Source organism: Vombatus ursinus, unplaced genomic scaffold (assembly GCF_900497805.2).
Source record: "Vombatus ursinus unplaced genomic scaffold, bare-nosed wombat genome assembly UNPS02010284.1, whole genome shotgun sequence".
In the NCBI taxonomy this organism is placed as follows: domain Eukaryota; kingdom Metazoa; phylum Chordata; class Mammalia; order Diprotodontia; family Vombatidae; genus Vombatus; species Vombatus ursinus.
This window is the reverse complement of record NW_020950062.1, coordinates 13,608,056-13,625,384: the sequence shown is the minus strand read 5'-3', so window position 1 is coordinate 13,625,384 and position 17,329 is coordinate 13,608,056. Positions and strand designations below refer to the sequence as shown.

General features: G+C 34.3%; 1 protein-coding gene across 3 annotated transcripts in view; it reads right to left on the bottom strand.

Moving 5' to 3' along the window:
* Positions 1–17,329, bottom strand: part of CSMD3 (CUB and Sushi multiple domains 3) — a 1,542,511-nt gene that overhangs the window by 507,921 nt on the left and 1,017,261 nt on the right. For all 3 annotated transcript variants that reach the window (XM_027854053.1, XM_027854054.1, XM_027854055.1), the window contains one exon: positions 4,696–4,834. In XM_027854053.1, the coding sequence (XP_027709854.1) occupies positions 4,696–4,834 (139 nt within the window). The remainder of the gene's footprint in view (positions 1–4,695; positions 4,835–17,329) is intronic.

The window sequence follows — 17,329 nt, the reverse complement described above, 5'->3', positions numbered from 1 at the left end:
TGGAGAGCAATTTGGAACTATGACCAAAGGGAACCTATGCATACCCTTTGACAAAGCAATACCACTTCTAGGTCTGTATCCCAAAGAGATCACAAAAATGGGAAAAGGACCTATATGTACAAAAATATTTATAGCAGCTCTTTTTATGGTGGCCAAGAACTGGAAATTGAGGGGATGCCCATCAATTGGGTAATGGCTGGGGTTGTGGTACATGAATGTAATGGAATACTATTGTTCTATAAGAAATGATGAGCAGGCAAACTTCAGAAAAACCTGGAAAGACTTAAATAAACTCTTGCTGAGTGAAGGGAGCAGAACCAGGAGAACACTGTACACAGTCACAACAACATTGTGTGATGAATAACTCTGATAGACTTAGTTCTTCTCAGCAAAGCAAGGATCTAAGACAACTCCAAAAGACACGATGGAAAATGCTAACTACATCCAGAAAAAAGAACTATGGAGTCTGAATGCAGATGGAAACATACTATTTTCTCTCTTTTTTTTCTTTTTATTTCTTCTTTCTTGTGGTTTCTCCCTTTGGTTCTAATTCTTCTTCACAACATGACTAATGTGAAGATGTGTTTAATATGAATGCATATCTAGAGCCTATATCAGATTGCACACTGTCTTGGGGAGGTGGCAGAGGGGAGAAGGAGAAAATTTAGAACACAAAATCTTATAGAAGTGAATGGTGAAAACCAAAAATAAATAAATGAATTAATGAAGAAAGAAAGAAAGAAAGAAAGAAAGATCCAAAAAACCCACAAAAAACCATGGAGGGCTAGAAAGGGATGTATGCATACACACATTTAAGTTTAATCTTCATTATTAACATATTCTTAGGGCCAGACAACTAATAAAATAATAAAGCCACCTCCCCGAAAAAGATGTATATCTGTTTTAGAGAGACTAGAACTCTATTGTATAAAGATAGAAGAGTAGGATAAAGGAGAATCTTATACATATGGACATTTGGGCTGAAACTGAAGAATCCAGCTTGTAAATGTGAGTGGAGGAAGTTGGCACAGCCAGAGAGACTAATAATGAGTCAGCCAGTCAGTCAACAAAGCATTTATTAAGCACCTGCAATGTGCTAGTCATTGTGCAAAGAACTAAGAATATTAAAAAAGAAAAAAACAAAAGATAGTCTCTCCCCTCCAGGAGCTTAACTTGCAAACAACTATGTACAAACAAGCTATGCATAGGAAAAATAGAGGGTAGGCACTAAAATTAAGAGAGACTGAGAGAATGAGAAAAGAGAAGGACTGAGGGTTAGCAAAAAAGAGTGTGATTAAATGAGGAACCTGATAGTTCCAGAGAGAAAGAACCATCATTTTAAGTAGTAGGGAAGAGAGAGAAAAGGAATAAGATTCAATAAGGGATAAAATTCCCTGATTATGGAAAGTGGTCCTAATGTACTTTAGAATGGTCAGAACAGATCATGAATATTGTATTCATTTCTGGGTGCTATATTTTAAGAGCAGTACGTCTAAATTGGAACAAGTCAAGAGGAGAGTTGACCAGCATGGTAAGAGCTCAATATCAGGTCACATGGTGAATAACTGAAGGAACTGGAGATGTTCAGTATGGAGAAAAGAAGGAGAGATGATTAGTTTAAAGTTTTAGGAGAGTTTTCATACAGAAGGAAAAAAATAAATTTGTTATTTTTTTGCTTCCATGTATAGACCTAGGATGAAAACATAGAATATTTTTATCATTTTCAATAACACCTCAATAAGAAATTATTAGTGACAGCTTGTGTTTATAGGGCAGTTCAGAGTTTTGAAAGTGCTTTCTTCAAAACAACCCTGTGAAGGTGTAGTATGGGTATTATTCCAATTTTATAAGTGAGGAAACTCTAAGTGAGGTTCAGAGATATACAATCAAGGGCTAGAATAAAATTCCTAGAAAAAGTTGGTCAAAGTCCAGGACATAAGGAAGGCTACAGGGCCCTCAATGAAATGTGAAATATCTTAATAGTTTCATACTAAGACTGTGCTATTTCAAACCTTTGGAAGGCAGCTAGGTGGCTCAGTGGATAGAATGGTGAACCTGGAGTCAGGAAGAACTGAGTTCAAATATGGCTTCAGACACTTACTAGCTGTGTTACTTTGGGCAAGTCATTTAATTTCCATTTGCCTTAATCCACCGGAGAAGGAAATGGCAAACTACTCAAACTTTTTGCCAAGAAAACTCATGGACAGTATTGGCATGATATGCTTCATGAAGTCAAGAAGAGTCGGACACGACTGAACTGAACAACTATTAATTTTACATCTGCCAGCTTAAGGATTTAGGAGACAAATGGCAGGGGAAAAGAGAGAATTCTTTATCTTAGAAATGTATTCAATTATACAAAATTCATGCAAAAAATGTTAAAATAATATTTGTAATGTGCTTACCACCGTGTGTGATATATAGGCTTAATGGACACTTACTCCCTCCCTTAATAAATGCTTATTCCTTCCTAGTTCTGTCCCTAATGGAGAGAGATCCCCAATAATAATTCTAAGTATGAAGTATCAATGGGATCCAAGGTAAGAGAACCTGAAAATATATACAAAATAAACTAAGAATTAATCCAGACATATACCCTGGGGCACTAATAGAACTTAGTTTTAACCTGGGCATGTGGAATACTCTGCAACATAGAGTAAACAAGAGCCAAGGCAGGACATGTTGGCATTTAGGGAAGGGCAAATTAAAAAAATGTATCATGATGCAGGAGAAAAGTAGGTGGCTTAATTTATATGAACTACTCTATCTGTGATTAAACTTGGACTGAAGTTAATTTAGGTGAAGTCCAGCCTACTATAACTTTAATAGTGGCTACATGAGTTCAGTAAATATTCAGATAAAATCACGTTTTTTTTAAAATTATCTCCTTGACTCCAGAGGATCATCAATTATGGCTAGGAGTAACAATAATAGGTAATAAATAAATATTTATATGAATTAACTGAATTAGACTACTAGTATTAACATTGCACTGTTAATGTTGTGCTAAGAAGAATACTTAGCATTAAGATCAAAACAAGACAGAGAATTTTCATGAAAAAGAAAATATGTATTACAAGTGTCCAGGAGCCCAGAATAGGAATCACTTTCTCCCTCCTGAATTGCTTTCCTTCATCACTTAATCTAAGTACCTTCTTTAAGAATCACTTTACATGTTGATTTTAGCTCCTAGTCTTACTTAAAGATTTTATTTGTGACTCCATTGAGCAGAGGTGAAGAGACTAGCAAAGCAAAAAGGGGCAAACCAGTATATTATGTATATACATGACAATATACATGCATGTATGTGTCTATACACACATATGTGTACACATGTATATACATATACGTAAGCCTTATGTAAACAGAATGCAAATTACTTTTCCTTTACATGTAATACTTGCAAACAATATATTAAGTTGAAAACTGGACTTTTTATTAAACATAAGAAAATTTCAATTGTGGATTTTAATTAAGATTGATTGTACAACACTAGATTCTGACATTTCAAATTTAATACAAGTTATTTAATCTCTGTCCTATTATGTGGGATCATAGGTTTATAGATTGGAAGGAACCTTAGAGGAAATCAAGTCAAAGTCCTTCATTTTTGAGATGAGGAAACAGACACAGATAATTTAGCTAACGTGCCACAACTTACACATCTAGTAAGATTTGAATTTAGGTGTTTCTGACTAAGCCTAATGCCCTATCCACCAAGCCAACAGATTAAAAATGACATGAATGTAATCAGAAGCACTCTGCTATTACATTTGGAATTTTTACACAAAATATTATTCTCATTATTCCATTATGGACTGTGAGGTTTACCTACTGCTTTGTACAATGCAAAGGCATAAGAATGAACAAAGAAAAGTAGTTTTTAAAAAATAATGTAAACAATTGTAAAAATATGCCATTTCAATATAATAATCATCATTTCCATGGTCTATAGGCATGAATATTATCACCTTAATATGTAAAGCCCAAACAAAATATTTCATGAGGAGATTTCTTTCTGATTTATTTGTTTGTCTATATGGGAATATTCTGAGTAATGTTTGATTTCTTAAAGATAGTTAAAATAGGCTGTTAGTTTGTATGAACCTCCCCATCATACCAGATGGCTGAGCTTGCTGGAGGATAAGGAAGACATCTGTCAAGTTGAAAACAAGACAGGGGATATGATTTAGAATAATTTTCCTGACCTATGGAGGGTTGAACTTCTATGCTATTTCCCATAATCACAGTATGTGATTCACCCATGTTTTTTTTGAAGGGCAGATAATTTCAGGTACGTAGGGTAGAATGTATGTATCTGAAACTAAAACATAGTGTTGATTTGAATGTATTTACAACACCTTTGCCTTGTGGAAGTCAGCAGAACAAAATTCACATGCCTTTCAGAATATGGAACTAAACTCATTAAACTAAAGGTCATAGATGTATAACTCAATAATGTACATTTCTATAAAGCATAAAGGTCATGCATGCATATCTCAGTTGTACTGCTACAACATTTAACACAACAAATTAAGTAAAGAATACGCTGAAAGCTTAAAGACAGAAAAATGAAAACTACACAATTATAAATTGTAATCATATAACAACTGATAATTTGAAATCATTTAGAAAATATCAACTATTTTTTATAGGCATAACTCTAAAAAAAAGAAGAAAAGTGTTTGTCAAGACCTTTCAAATGTAATTTTGATAGAGTGTCCGGGTTCAGCTTCAATCACCCACTCACAATTCAAGGAGTCTTTGTAATACCCTGGCCATCCCGGGGAAAGGATCACTCCACTGGGAGATGAAAAATGTCCACCACATGGAGCTGAAAAATCAAATAATTGAGAAAAATAAGTACATTTTTTTTTAAAAAAAGGATGTTAAGAGTAATTGTCAAATAATATTATGCACATGAGTATTTGAAAGACCTGCTTCTAGGTTAACCAATGTTAATAAATTCTTCTAAACATGTAGTACATTATTTCTGATATTAAATTAGCTCCTGTCCTATAAATAGTCACTTCTTAGAATATTACTTAGACTCATTAGGTCAAATAAGTTTATTACTATGCTCATCTTAAAATATCATCCTTTACCAATTTCCCCTCCACAGATCCCTAGTACCACCATTTCTTCAGTGTAGAAAGCATCATTGCATTTAGATCTGGGAGGAACCCTAGAGATCACCTTTGTTAATTATCTCATATTATAAGGCCCAAGGAAGAGGTAAAGTAACTTGACCAAGGTCACACAGATATCATAGCGCAATAGAAAAGCACTGGAGTTGGAGTCAAAAGATTTCTTTTCAAATATAGACCATGGTATACATTGCCAGTATGACTAGAATAAAAAAAAGGATTCTGTTCTTCCTTTTTCTTTGTTTCTTTTGGAAATGAAGCAGGTAGACTAAGATGACCTGTAAAGTTCCTTTGTAGCAGAAATACATTTCAAACCCTGGTCCTCTGACTTGAAATTTAATGCTTTTCTTCATCACACCAAAATTTCAATTTAATAGACATGTGTTAAATACCTACTCTTTGTTGTGCTCCATGGAAATTGTTGGGCAAGACACAAAATTCAGATAAGACACAGTCTTTTCCTTCAAGAAAATTGCAGTCTAATAGGAGACTATGACATGTTTGGAAACATAACCCTAGTGATATTTTATACTTCTATTTTAACTTGATTGTATGAAAAAAATGTTAAGTGCCTACTATGTATCTTCTGCACACAGTCACCAAGTTTTAAGAATCTTTTCTTCATTGCCTTTCTTGGATTCTTCAGTCTCTATTGTCAGAATTACTATAATAGCCCTTATTAGCTACAGAACCTTGAGAAAGTCACTTAACCTCTAGATCACTGAACCAACCTAACCTTTCTAACATTTCTTAGTGCCTCAATTCACTTCACATAATAATTTATTAACACAATTTTTATTATGTCATTCCTATGCTTCAGAACCTGAACTAATTCTCTATTAGTTTTATTAATTCTATTGCCTTTCATTTCCGATTTAAACTCCTCAACATATAATTTAAATGCTTCCACCAATTTATACCTATATTTGCTTTCACAGAATCATAGACTAAAAGGTACATTTAAAGCAGGAGCTCTTAAACTTTTTTTTTTTTTTTTTTGGTAATAAGCACCCATTTGGCAATCCGGTAAAAGCTATGGAGCCCTTCCCATGATGATGCTCTTAAATATACAAATAAAACACATAACATTACAAAGAAACCAACTGTCTTGGGGGGAAAATATTTTTCCCCATTCAAATTCATGTATTTCTTGAAATCTACCCACAGAATCCTTGGGCCTCCCTAGATCCAAGTGGAGAGCACCTGCTTTAAAGTCACCCACATTTTGTATGTGAGGAAATGGAATCAAAGGAAGGTTAAATAAATGATTTACTCAATTGATTAGTGGCAGTCAGATGAGAACTAACAACTTTTCATAGCCAGTCTAGTGCTCTTTCTACCACTCTAGGCCGTATTCTCTCTAATTTAATCTTTCATATATACCCATAATCAAGTCAAGTCAATAAGCATTTATTAAGCACCTGCCATGTGCCAAATACTCTACTAAATTATAGGCATACAAAGACCAAAAAAAAAAAAACCTCCAAACCCATTGACCTGTCTGCTGTATCACATCTGCTCATAGTCAATACTGGCTTGTTAGAAAGTTTCTCTATATCTCCAAACATTTGGAATTCTCTGATCTTGAAATGTATATCCTCTCCAGCAAGCTGTTCTTAACCGCATTTTCTAGTATTATCTCAACACTCTCCTTGTCTTGGAAGTTTTCCCACTGAGATTAACTCCACACCAATATCAATAACCTTTATTCACAATCCTTTAGACACTTCGCTATTGGTCTGGACTATCTCATGACACTTTGTGAACTTTCACAGTTTGCTTCATATATCTTTACATTGTCTCCATAGTGACACTGTAAGGTTCCTGATGAAGTCTGCTGTTAAGTAATTTCACATAGTGTGGGCATAGTGGGAATTGTAATGAACTTGGAATCAGGATGACCTTCCTTGGAATTTGGATACTGATGATTACTGGCTGTGTGACCATGGGCATACAAAGTCTTAACCTCATTGATCTTCAATGTCTTCACTTAAAACATGGGGATAATCACATCTATAGTACCTACTTTACAGTTTTGTGGAAAGGGTTGTATGAGATAATGGAAGTATTTTACTTCCATTTATCTCAATTTATCTCAAAATACTTTATCTAAATTTTCAGATAAATTTATCTAAATTTCGAGACAAATTTATCTAAATTTATCTCAAAATATTTTATCTGAATAAGCTCAATTATCTTTTTACAGTTCTCTCTGCACTCAGTAGGTACTCCATAGAATTAATTTTTTAGAACACATACACATATTATACAATGTAATAGTGCTTCATTTCTAAAAAAGTATTTTCACAATGAATATTTTATAGGATCATAGGCCTAACCTGTAAAGGACTTCAAAGGCTATCTAGTCTTCATTTTATAAATTCGAAATTTGAGACCCCAAAGGGTTAAATGACTTCTCTGAGGTCATGCAGCTAGTAATCATCAGAGGCAGAATTTGAAATCAGGTCCTCTGATTACAAAGCCAGTGCTCTTTCCACTGACCTATTCTAATTTTACTTCAACAACCACAAATACCTTGAGGTATAAGTTAGACAGAAATTACCATTAAAATTTTACAGACAAGAAAATGAAAGGCAGAAAAAAGTGGGGATAGAGAGATTAGATTCTCCTGATTGGTGCAAAATAGCAGAACTAGGAACAACGCGTGGAAATTTCAGGGAGGTAAATTTGGGCTTAATGTAAGGAAATTTGTTCCTAACAATCCAATCTATCTAAAAGTAAAAAGGACAGCTTCAGCAGGCAGTGGGCTCCCCTTCAGTGGAGATTTTCAAGCAAAGTGTGGGGGACCATTTATTGGGAGTTGTAGCAAAGACACAGAGACTCTCTTTCAAATATGGGTTCTGAGCTCCCTCTTAATTCTGTGCCTAATTTTTTTCATCTGTAAAATGATGGTCACTGCATCATTGATTTTCAAAGAGGATAAATAATTTGCATGGTCTAACATAGCTAATAAGTACCAGGTCTAACACTCAAAAGTCCAGCAGATAGAGAGCAGGTCTCCTATTTCTTTAGTTGCTTCTCCCACAAAATCACAGAATTATAAATTTAGAGAAATAAGGGACCTCAGACCATTTATGAAAGTTCTTAACCTGGAAGCCACTGAACCATAAGAAGTCCATAAATATGTTTCAGGGGTTCCATGAACTTGGATTGGAAAAAATACATCTTTACTTTCACTAACCTCTAACTGAAATTAAGCACTTCCTTCAATTATAAATGAAGTTAATAGGCATTATTTTAAGAAAGGTTCATAGGCTTCACCAAACTATGGAAAGGGTTCATAACACAAAAAAAGATTAATAACTCATCATCTAGTCCAACACCCTCATTTCACAGATAAGGAAACTAAGGCCTATAGATGTTAAATAATTTGCCCAAGGTAACCAAGGTACTAGCACAATCAGGCTTTGAATCAGTGTTCACTTTACTGTCCTATCCTCACCTTTCAGATCATGCTGTGCTTTTACAGGCTATAAAATAGAACCACATTCCATACAGCATATACAATGATTAGATGATAGAAATAGGAGCTGTATTCTTCTTAAGCCTCTGAACCTCTGAGCTGGTGATATTATCCAGTTAGGCCTTTCCCAAACAAACCCTTGTTGCTAGAAAACAAGAGGCCCTGAGGGAGAATCCTGAAGCACTGTCAGATTGGAATGGACTGCTTTAGCTAGCTCAGTGTTAATGCAGGCCATGAACTAGATTCACATGCAGAATAGAAGAGAAGGTTTTAGTCTTTGTTTTTGCTCAGTAGACTCTTAAAATGAGTATGAATTATTTGGAAGTAGAGGAAGATTTATACTAGTGAATACTAAACTACAAATCTTTTCAAAGCAAACACATTAGTAAGAATTATTTGAAGGATGCATGTATGTGTGTAGAGTGGGGTGGAGTGTGTAGCTACTACACAAAACAGAAGTCATCTTGAGGCCTGAAAAAGTTCAAGAAGTTTCCAGAGGTACTTAATTTATAAGTAGTAAATAGCAGTAAAAGCATAAAGAGAATTTGGTTCCAAAAAGAACAGGATAAAGGAAAACTATGAGTATTTTCAATGTGAAAATAAAAATAAAATATGTATGAAAATGAATTAAGCTGAGAATATCACAATTTTAGAACTGAGTTTTATTTTTTTAAATCAATTGTGGGAAAAATTAAGGCAATGCAAATAAGTAATACTGTATTTGTCTAACTATATATTCCTATATTTAATTATGCTAGATAGGAAAAAGAAACATGATATTGTGGTATTTAGAGACATCAAGAACTTGGGATATAATTCTAATATATAAGGCACAGGGCATAAAGCATTTAAATATATATATTATATATATATATACACATGTATACACACATGCACACACATACATACACACATAAAGAGGCAGATATAATTTTATAAGGTCATATAGCAATTATGAGAGAACCTGAATTAGGTCCTTTAAATCCTGATCTCAAGCTACTACTAGACTATGTAAGTATTTGAAACTGATTTTGCTTTGACCTGAAGGTCATGTGATTTTCCATGTTATCTTTCAACAACAACAACAAAAAAAAGGAGGGAGGAGCTCTTTTGTGATTTTTCTTATGTTGGAACAGATAAGAAAACTATTGTATGTTATCAAAATGTTTAAAAAATCAAGTCAGTTGAATTGTTTTAAGAATATGAAGATGCAGGGGCAGCTAGGTAGTGCAGTGAATAAAGCATTAGCCTTGGATTCAGGGCCCTTGAGTTCAAATCTGGCCTCAGACCTATAACACTCACTAGCTGTATGACTCTGGGCAAGTCACTTAATCCCAATTGCCTTACCAAAAAAAAAATATACATATATATATATATATAATATATATACACATATATATGCACATACACACATATTCAAACAGAATGAAAATATCTGATATCAGTAGTTTCCTTAAATACAGTAAACTTTTCCCAATTAAAAAAAATTTATAGAATATTAATATAAACAAATGCTAACAGAATCCTAAGTCACTATGTAAGTACCAATGAAGCAGTTTTCTGCCTTAACCAATACCTAACTCCCCCTGAATTTTTTTAGATTTTTAGGCTCCAAAGAGAGACAGAAACAGAAAGACTTGAATAAGCTCAATAGGACCATCATAAAACTTTGGTAGCATACTGTCAGGAATTTTAAAAGGACTAGACAGTCCTTTGCGTCATCATTCTTTTGCTTATGACATAAGATTTCTTCTCTCCTGGAAGAGATACAGAAAAGGAACTGTGTGACAGGGACACAAATGAGAGAAACAGTGGTCCATAAGGCCTACCTATATACCAAGCAAAACTGCCAGGTTCACCTGGTAGATAGTTATTGTTGAGCCATTTCAGTTAGTTGTGTCTTATTCTTCGTGACTCCATTTGGAGTTTTCTCAGCAAAGATACTGCAGTGGTTTGCCATTTCCTTCTCCAGCCCACTTTACAGGTAAAGCGGCTGAGGCAAACAGGTTTAAGCGACTTGTCCAGAGTCACAAAGCTAGAAAGTATCTGAGGCTAGATTTGAACTCAAGAAAATGAGTTTTCCTGACTCCAGCTCCCGGCATCAGGCACTGTCATTAGAGCCTGTATGTGATCCTTTAATTTTTCACTGAAGAACTAAAATGAGAGAACACCTACAAGTGCGCTCTTCAATAAAAATTACAAAGAAACTAACATCATTTAAAACAAGGGTGCTTAACCTGGAATCTATGAATCCCCAAGGCATTTGTGGATACATTTCAAGGGAGCCCCTGAACTTGGATGGAGGAAAAATTAATGTTTATTTTGACAGACTTCTAAATGAAACAGCATTTCCTTTATTAAAAAAAAAAGACCATTTTTCTGAGAAAGGGTCCATTGGTTTCCCAGACTGACAAAGAGATTTGATACAAAAAGAGGGAGGATTTTAAGAACTGTTATGAAAGAAATGAAGTGTACATGAATAGCACACAAAGATTGGGAAAGTTGTTTAGTGTGTCATCAGGATTCTCCCCAAATGTCCTGGACCATGTAACTACCTGAATGCCTGTACATGGAAGGAGTGGGAGTGGGGGATGCATCATTATTAGTTTGGCTAGGTTAGGGGGGAAAATAGGGAAATTAGAAAAAGCATTGTTTAAATTTCCATCCTTCCCTGGACTCAGTGGAAGATATCAATGTTTCAACCACCATGCCATCACCTGGGATTGAGGTATAGATCAGTGACAGAGCTATGGACTCTATAAATTGAAATTGAAATTCAAATATAATACTGCCTTCCATTATTATCTGAATAAAGGATTAACTGTACAATAATTGTGACTACTATATTATCTCCTTTGATATTTGCTTTGTTATTCCTAATGGGCTGATATTTTTGCATGCAGCTAGAAATGCAGTACTGTGGAGTTTATTTTTGAGGTCCCCAGCTTTCAATATTTACTTTTGTTGCCCCTTAATAACACCCTTTCTCCTCTCCTCCCTTCAATCCTTTAGTATATGCTCTATAACTTAATGCTCTCACCACCCTCCTCCTGTCAAAATCTGTTCTCAGACACTTTAATTACACTGAGAAACAAGACAACAAACAAGTTAATGTGTTAACCCTCTGGGAAGCATTTGCATTTCAACAGATTAAACTTAAGCTAAAAGGATTCATCTGTAATGGACAAACTTCAGATAACCAATAGTTAGGGAAATCTGACTGGGTTCAAAGTCATTCACATCTTCTTGTTCTTTAAAATCACACTACACATGTACTGGCCCACTTCACTAATGTGAAGATATGACTATCTGGTAGCAATGGAGCAGTGTTAAATATGAATTTCTGTCCTCTTTCTCCCTTCTTTCTCAATTTCCTGAACTACAACCCCCTCTCTAGTCCCAGTATCCTTTCTCTTCCCATACCACACCTCATATGACTCTTTCTTGTACATCCTATCATCCATTAAAATACTGAGTATTTATTAAGTGCTGACTGTGTTTCATAAATCAGATATGTATATAATGAACTTTTTAATCTTTAAGGTATACAAATAATTATTATAATTATTTTATCATCATTATAACTCAGATGCCTCACCAAGATTCTTCATGACTATATCAGAGAACCATAAACTCTGATAAGTCTTAATAAACTTGAGCAGCTTTGAGTAAAGAGCCAATCACTGGCTGTATATTTATTGTGAGAAGAGCTGCCTAAGTAAATATGCATCACTATGTTGACTACAAGATAATTAATTTTGCAGCCACAATTGTCAAAGCCCATCTACTAAAGGGCTGAAAGAGTTGTACTCTGCTAAATGCAGGGATATTCATATTGATGCTTAAAGTATTGAAGAGATGTTCTTTTCCCCTAGAATGATAAGATTTAGGGATCTTAAAGTTCACTGATGCCCATTTATTCATTTTATAGATAAGGAAATCAAGGCTCAAAAACGTTAAGAGACTTTCTCAGTGTCATGATAGTTCACATCTATATGGGCTTTAAGATTTGCAAAGCACTTTGCATACATTATTTTATTTGATCCTCACAATAATCCTTTGAGGAAAATACTATTGCTATCTTGACTTCAAAGACAAGGAAACTAAAGAACAGAGAGGGTTATATGACCTGCTTAGTATCACAGGGCTCTAAGGTATCAAAGTAGGATTTCAACCCTGGTTTTCATAATTCCAAGTCCAATGCTCTATCAGCTCTGAAGATCATCTCCCTAAGTAGCATTACAATCCAGGTGTCTTGCCTCCAAATCATGTATTGTTTCAAATATACTCTACTTTCTTCCTATTCAGTTCTTCAGTACCGACTGCTCAAGTATCTCTTTTCGTGACCTCTGTTCTTTTATACCCTTCATGCACATCAGTCAATACAGTGCCTATCAACTACCTTAGGAATTGTGATTTTGCACAAAATATCCTCTTGAGGGAAACTCTTCCCTATAACTTCCATCATAGAACACAAAGGTTCACATGAGATAGAACTTTCATATAATAAATTTCTCCCTAAGAGAGAAATTAATTCTAAAGTTTTCAGATAAGTTTCATGAGGATTTTTTACTATGCCTACTTATGCTCATTCATCATTATACTTCATGAAGGGTTATTATCTATTTCAAAATAAATTTGAGTACTTAATATTCACCCCAATTACCTTATCTTAAAAGGCATTTTCAAGTTTATCAGCTAGAGCTGGGAAGAGAAACATAGAAAGTTTGAATTCAGCTCTCTTATGTCTCCAGGTCTAATTTACTTTCCCCTCCACTGTGGTGCCTCTTATAAGTTATTGGGCAGAATCTCAGGGGATGAAATTTCATAGGGAGAAATGAAATGTAAAAAAAATACACATATGATAAAACAACAATCACAATTGTAGAAGTATTGGCAAGGGAGGTACTGCTTCACAACAGTTAATATGAAAACAATTAGGAGTTTCAGTTTCAGAAAGCTCAGCATGAATAAACAATGAGATACACCAGCTAGAAAATCCCTAATATGACATCCAACTACATTAAGAGAGTTACTACTTAGAATGAGGACAAGGTAACATCACACTGTGCTCTGCCCTGGTCAGATCACATCTGGAACACAGTGTTCAGATCTAGATTCTACCCTTTAGGAAGGATATTGACAAGCTGTTCTGTACTTGAAGAGTGATGACCAGGATAATTAAAGGACATGAAATTACACCATCACCTAGAGGATAAAGGGAATGGGCATGTTTATCTCAGAAAAGAGAGGACTTACAAACCTGGTGAAAATTTTCTGGTAACTGAAGGGATTTCAGGTAGAAGAGGGATTACATTACATTATCAGGCACTCAGGTAAATAATCTGTAGATATCTAGGGAAGCAGATTTAGATTTGATATAATCTTCATAAAATTTGGATGGATTCCAATATGGAATTGGTAGGTTCAAGAGGCAATAAACTCCCCAAACTAGATGTCTGCAAGTAGAAGCTGGGTGACTACTTTCTAGAGATATCACAAAGAAGAATCCTGTGCTGAAAGGGTTTGATGTGGTGATCATTGAACTGCATTTCAATCCTGATGATTTAAGAGGTTTTATGATTTCAGTAACTTCATTATTAAAGCAGACAACTATTCAAATTTCGAAAAACTGAGAAAAAGATCTCTCTACCTCTTCCTTCTCAGTGATATTGGGAGATTTTACTGGAAGACCAGGTACACTATACTCAGCTCACATTAAGGAGCTTCCTTTCAGGCACTCAGGCATTCATTTCAAAGCATTTCCTATCACGTCATAACCAAACTCAAATGACCACTCACAGCTAGTAGCAAAGGGTAGCAATATCAAGGCAATAAATTTAGACAGTATATGAGGAGGAACTTCCTAACCCCTGAAACTATTCAGAAGTTAAATTAAATGTCTAATGAAGTGATAGATTTCTAATTGTCCTGCCACCCGCATAAACCCCCACAAGATTTCTTCACTCAAGTTTAGGATGGTCACTTGTCAATATCTTACAGAATGAATTCCACTTATCAAACAATCAATAAAGATTCATTAAGCATTTAATATATACAAGGCACTGTGCTAAGCACTGGGGATACAAAAGGGGGCAAAAGGCAGTCTGCCCTCAAGGAGCTTGAGATATTGGTCATACTAGAAGGCCACTGTCATTCCTCCCAACTCTGAAATTCAGTGATTTTGTCTTGCTCATCGATTATCTCCCTTAGCAAAAAGAGTCCTCTATTAAATTTATTATAAAAGTAGTAGAAGGGCTATAAGACTTTCATTTTATATTTCAACATAAAGAGCCACTCTGATCCTTAAGACAAAGAAGTAGACTTATTTAGATACATTATTAAATCATGTCATTAACAGCATTAGAAAAATTAATTCTAAATCTCAAATAATAGGAGCACTGAGCTAATGTCTATATTTCACTTTTTAATGCAATAAAACTTAATTAAAAGAATCAGAATATTTCTGTCAAGTCAAATTTTCATAAGAATTACTGATATGTTTTGTTTACATTATAAGCATTTATAGATTACTTCCACTCTGTGAGACATATCTTGAAGCAAATGATTAAGTAAAAATAATAGAGTCCACATTCTATGCAACATTTCATATCTGTATCACCATCACCTCGCTATTTAAAACAAATTAACAAAAATCTATTTTCTGTCTCTTTTTTACCCCATACCTACTGGGGAAAAAAAAGAAAAGAAAAAAGAGAATTCTTTGTAACAAATACACAGTCACAAAAACAAAATTCTCAATGAATGTACACAAAAACATATGTTTCACTCTGCACTCTAAATCCACCATCTCTCTGTCACGAATACTGTGTTTCACCACTAGTTCTCTGAAATCACAAATGGTCATTGTATTCATCATACTTCTTATAGCTTTCAAACCTGTTTCTTTTTATAGTATTGTTGTTGCCGCATAAATTATTCCTCTGGTTTTGGTCACTGCCTTCTTCATAAGTTTAGAAAAGTTTTCAAAATTGTTCATTTTGTTCATATTATTGATGTTATGGTATAAATCAGTGATATCAAGCTCAAATCGAAACAGATACCTGTGGACCACACTGACTTAGAAAACCACAAATTAACATTATCTATGATACATTGTACTTTTGTTTATTTTGTGAAACATTTTCAAATTAAATTTTAATATTTTATTATTCCCCAATTACATGTAAAAACAATTCTTAACTTTTTTTTTTAAATTCTGAGTTTCAAATTCTATCCTTCTCCTTGTCCCTCCCTGAAAAGGCAAGCAATCTGATACAGGTTATACATATTCAATACGTAAAACATTTCCATAGTAATCATTTTGTACATGAAGATAGAAAAACAGAAAGAAAGAAAGACAAAAAGAAAAAGAAAGAAGAGAAAAGTAGTATATTTCAATCTGTATTCAGACATCAGTTCTTTCTCTGGAGGTGTAAAGCATGTTTCATCATGAGTCCTTTGGGATTGTCTTGGATTGCTGAGAATAGCTAAATCATTCACAATTTTTCACTATACAATATTGTTGTTACAGTGTACAACATTCTTCTGGTTGTGCTTACTTTACTTTGCATCAGTTCATTTAAGACTTTGCAGGGTTTTTTTTTTCTGAAATCATACTGATTATCATTTCTTATAGCACAATAATATTCCATCAAAATCATACAAACAACTTGTTCAGTCATTTCCCAATTGATGGGCATCACCTAGATTTCCAATTCTTAGCCACCACAAAAAGGGCTGATATAAATATTTTTGTACAAGTAGGTCCTTTTCCTTTTTAAAAAAAAATCTCCTTGGGATATAGACCTAGCAATAGTATTGCTGGATCAAAGTGTATGCACAGTTTTATATCCATTTGGGCATAGTTTCAAATTGTTCTTCAGAATGGCTGGACCAGGTCACAACTCCACCAACCATTAGTGTTCCAATTTTCCCAATCAATTCCTGATATTGAATCAGTCCTGCATTCTTCAATATTTATCATTTTTCTTTTTTTGTCATATAAGCCACTCTGGTAGGTATGAGGTGTTACCTCAGAGTTTTTTTAATTTGCATTTCTCTAATCAATAGTAATTCAGAGCATTTTTCATATGACGATAGAGATCTTTCATTTCTTTATCTGAAAACTGTGTGTTCATATCTTTTGACCATTTACCAATTGGGGAATGGCTTGTATTCTTATAAATTTGACTCTGTTCTCTATATAATTTGAGAAATGAGGCCTTTGTCAGAGATACTTGCTGCAAAAATGTTTTCCCAGTTTTCTGCTTTCCTTCTAATTTTGTTTACATTGCATTTGGTTTTTTAATTTTGTATAACCAAAATCATCTATTTTACATCTTAATGCTTTCTTTATCTTGCTTGTCCCTAAATTCTTCCCTTATCCATAGATCTGACAGGTAAACTACTCCACACTCTCCTAATTTGCTTATGGCATCACCCTTTATGTATAAATCATGTACTATTTTGACCTTATCTTCGTATACTGTGCAAGATGTTGGACTATACCTAGTTTGTGCCATACTGTTTTACAGTTTTCCCATCAGTTTCTGTCCAATAATGAATTTTTGTCCCAAAATCTTGGGTCTTTGGGTTTATCAAATACTAGATTACTATGATCATTTACTACAATGTATTATGTACCTAATCTATTCCAACAATCCACCACTGTATTTCTTAGCCAGTAGCAGATTGT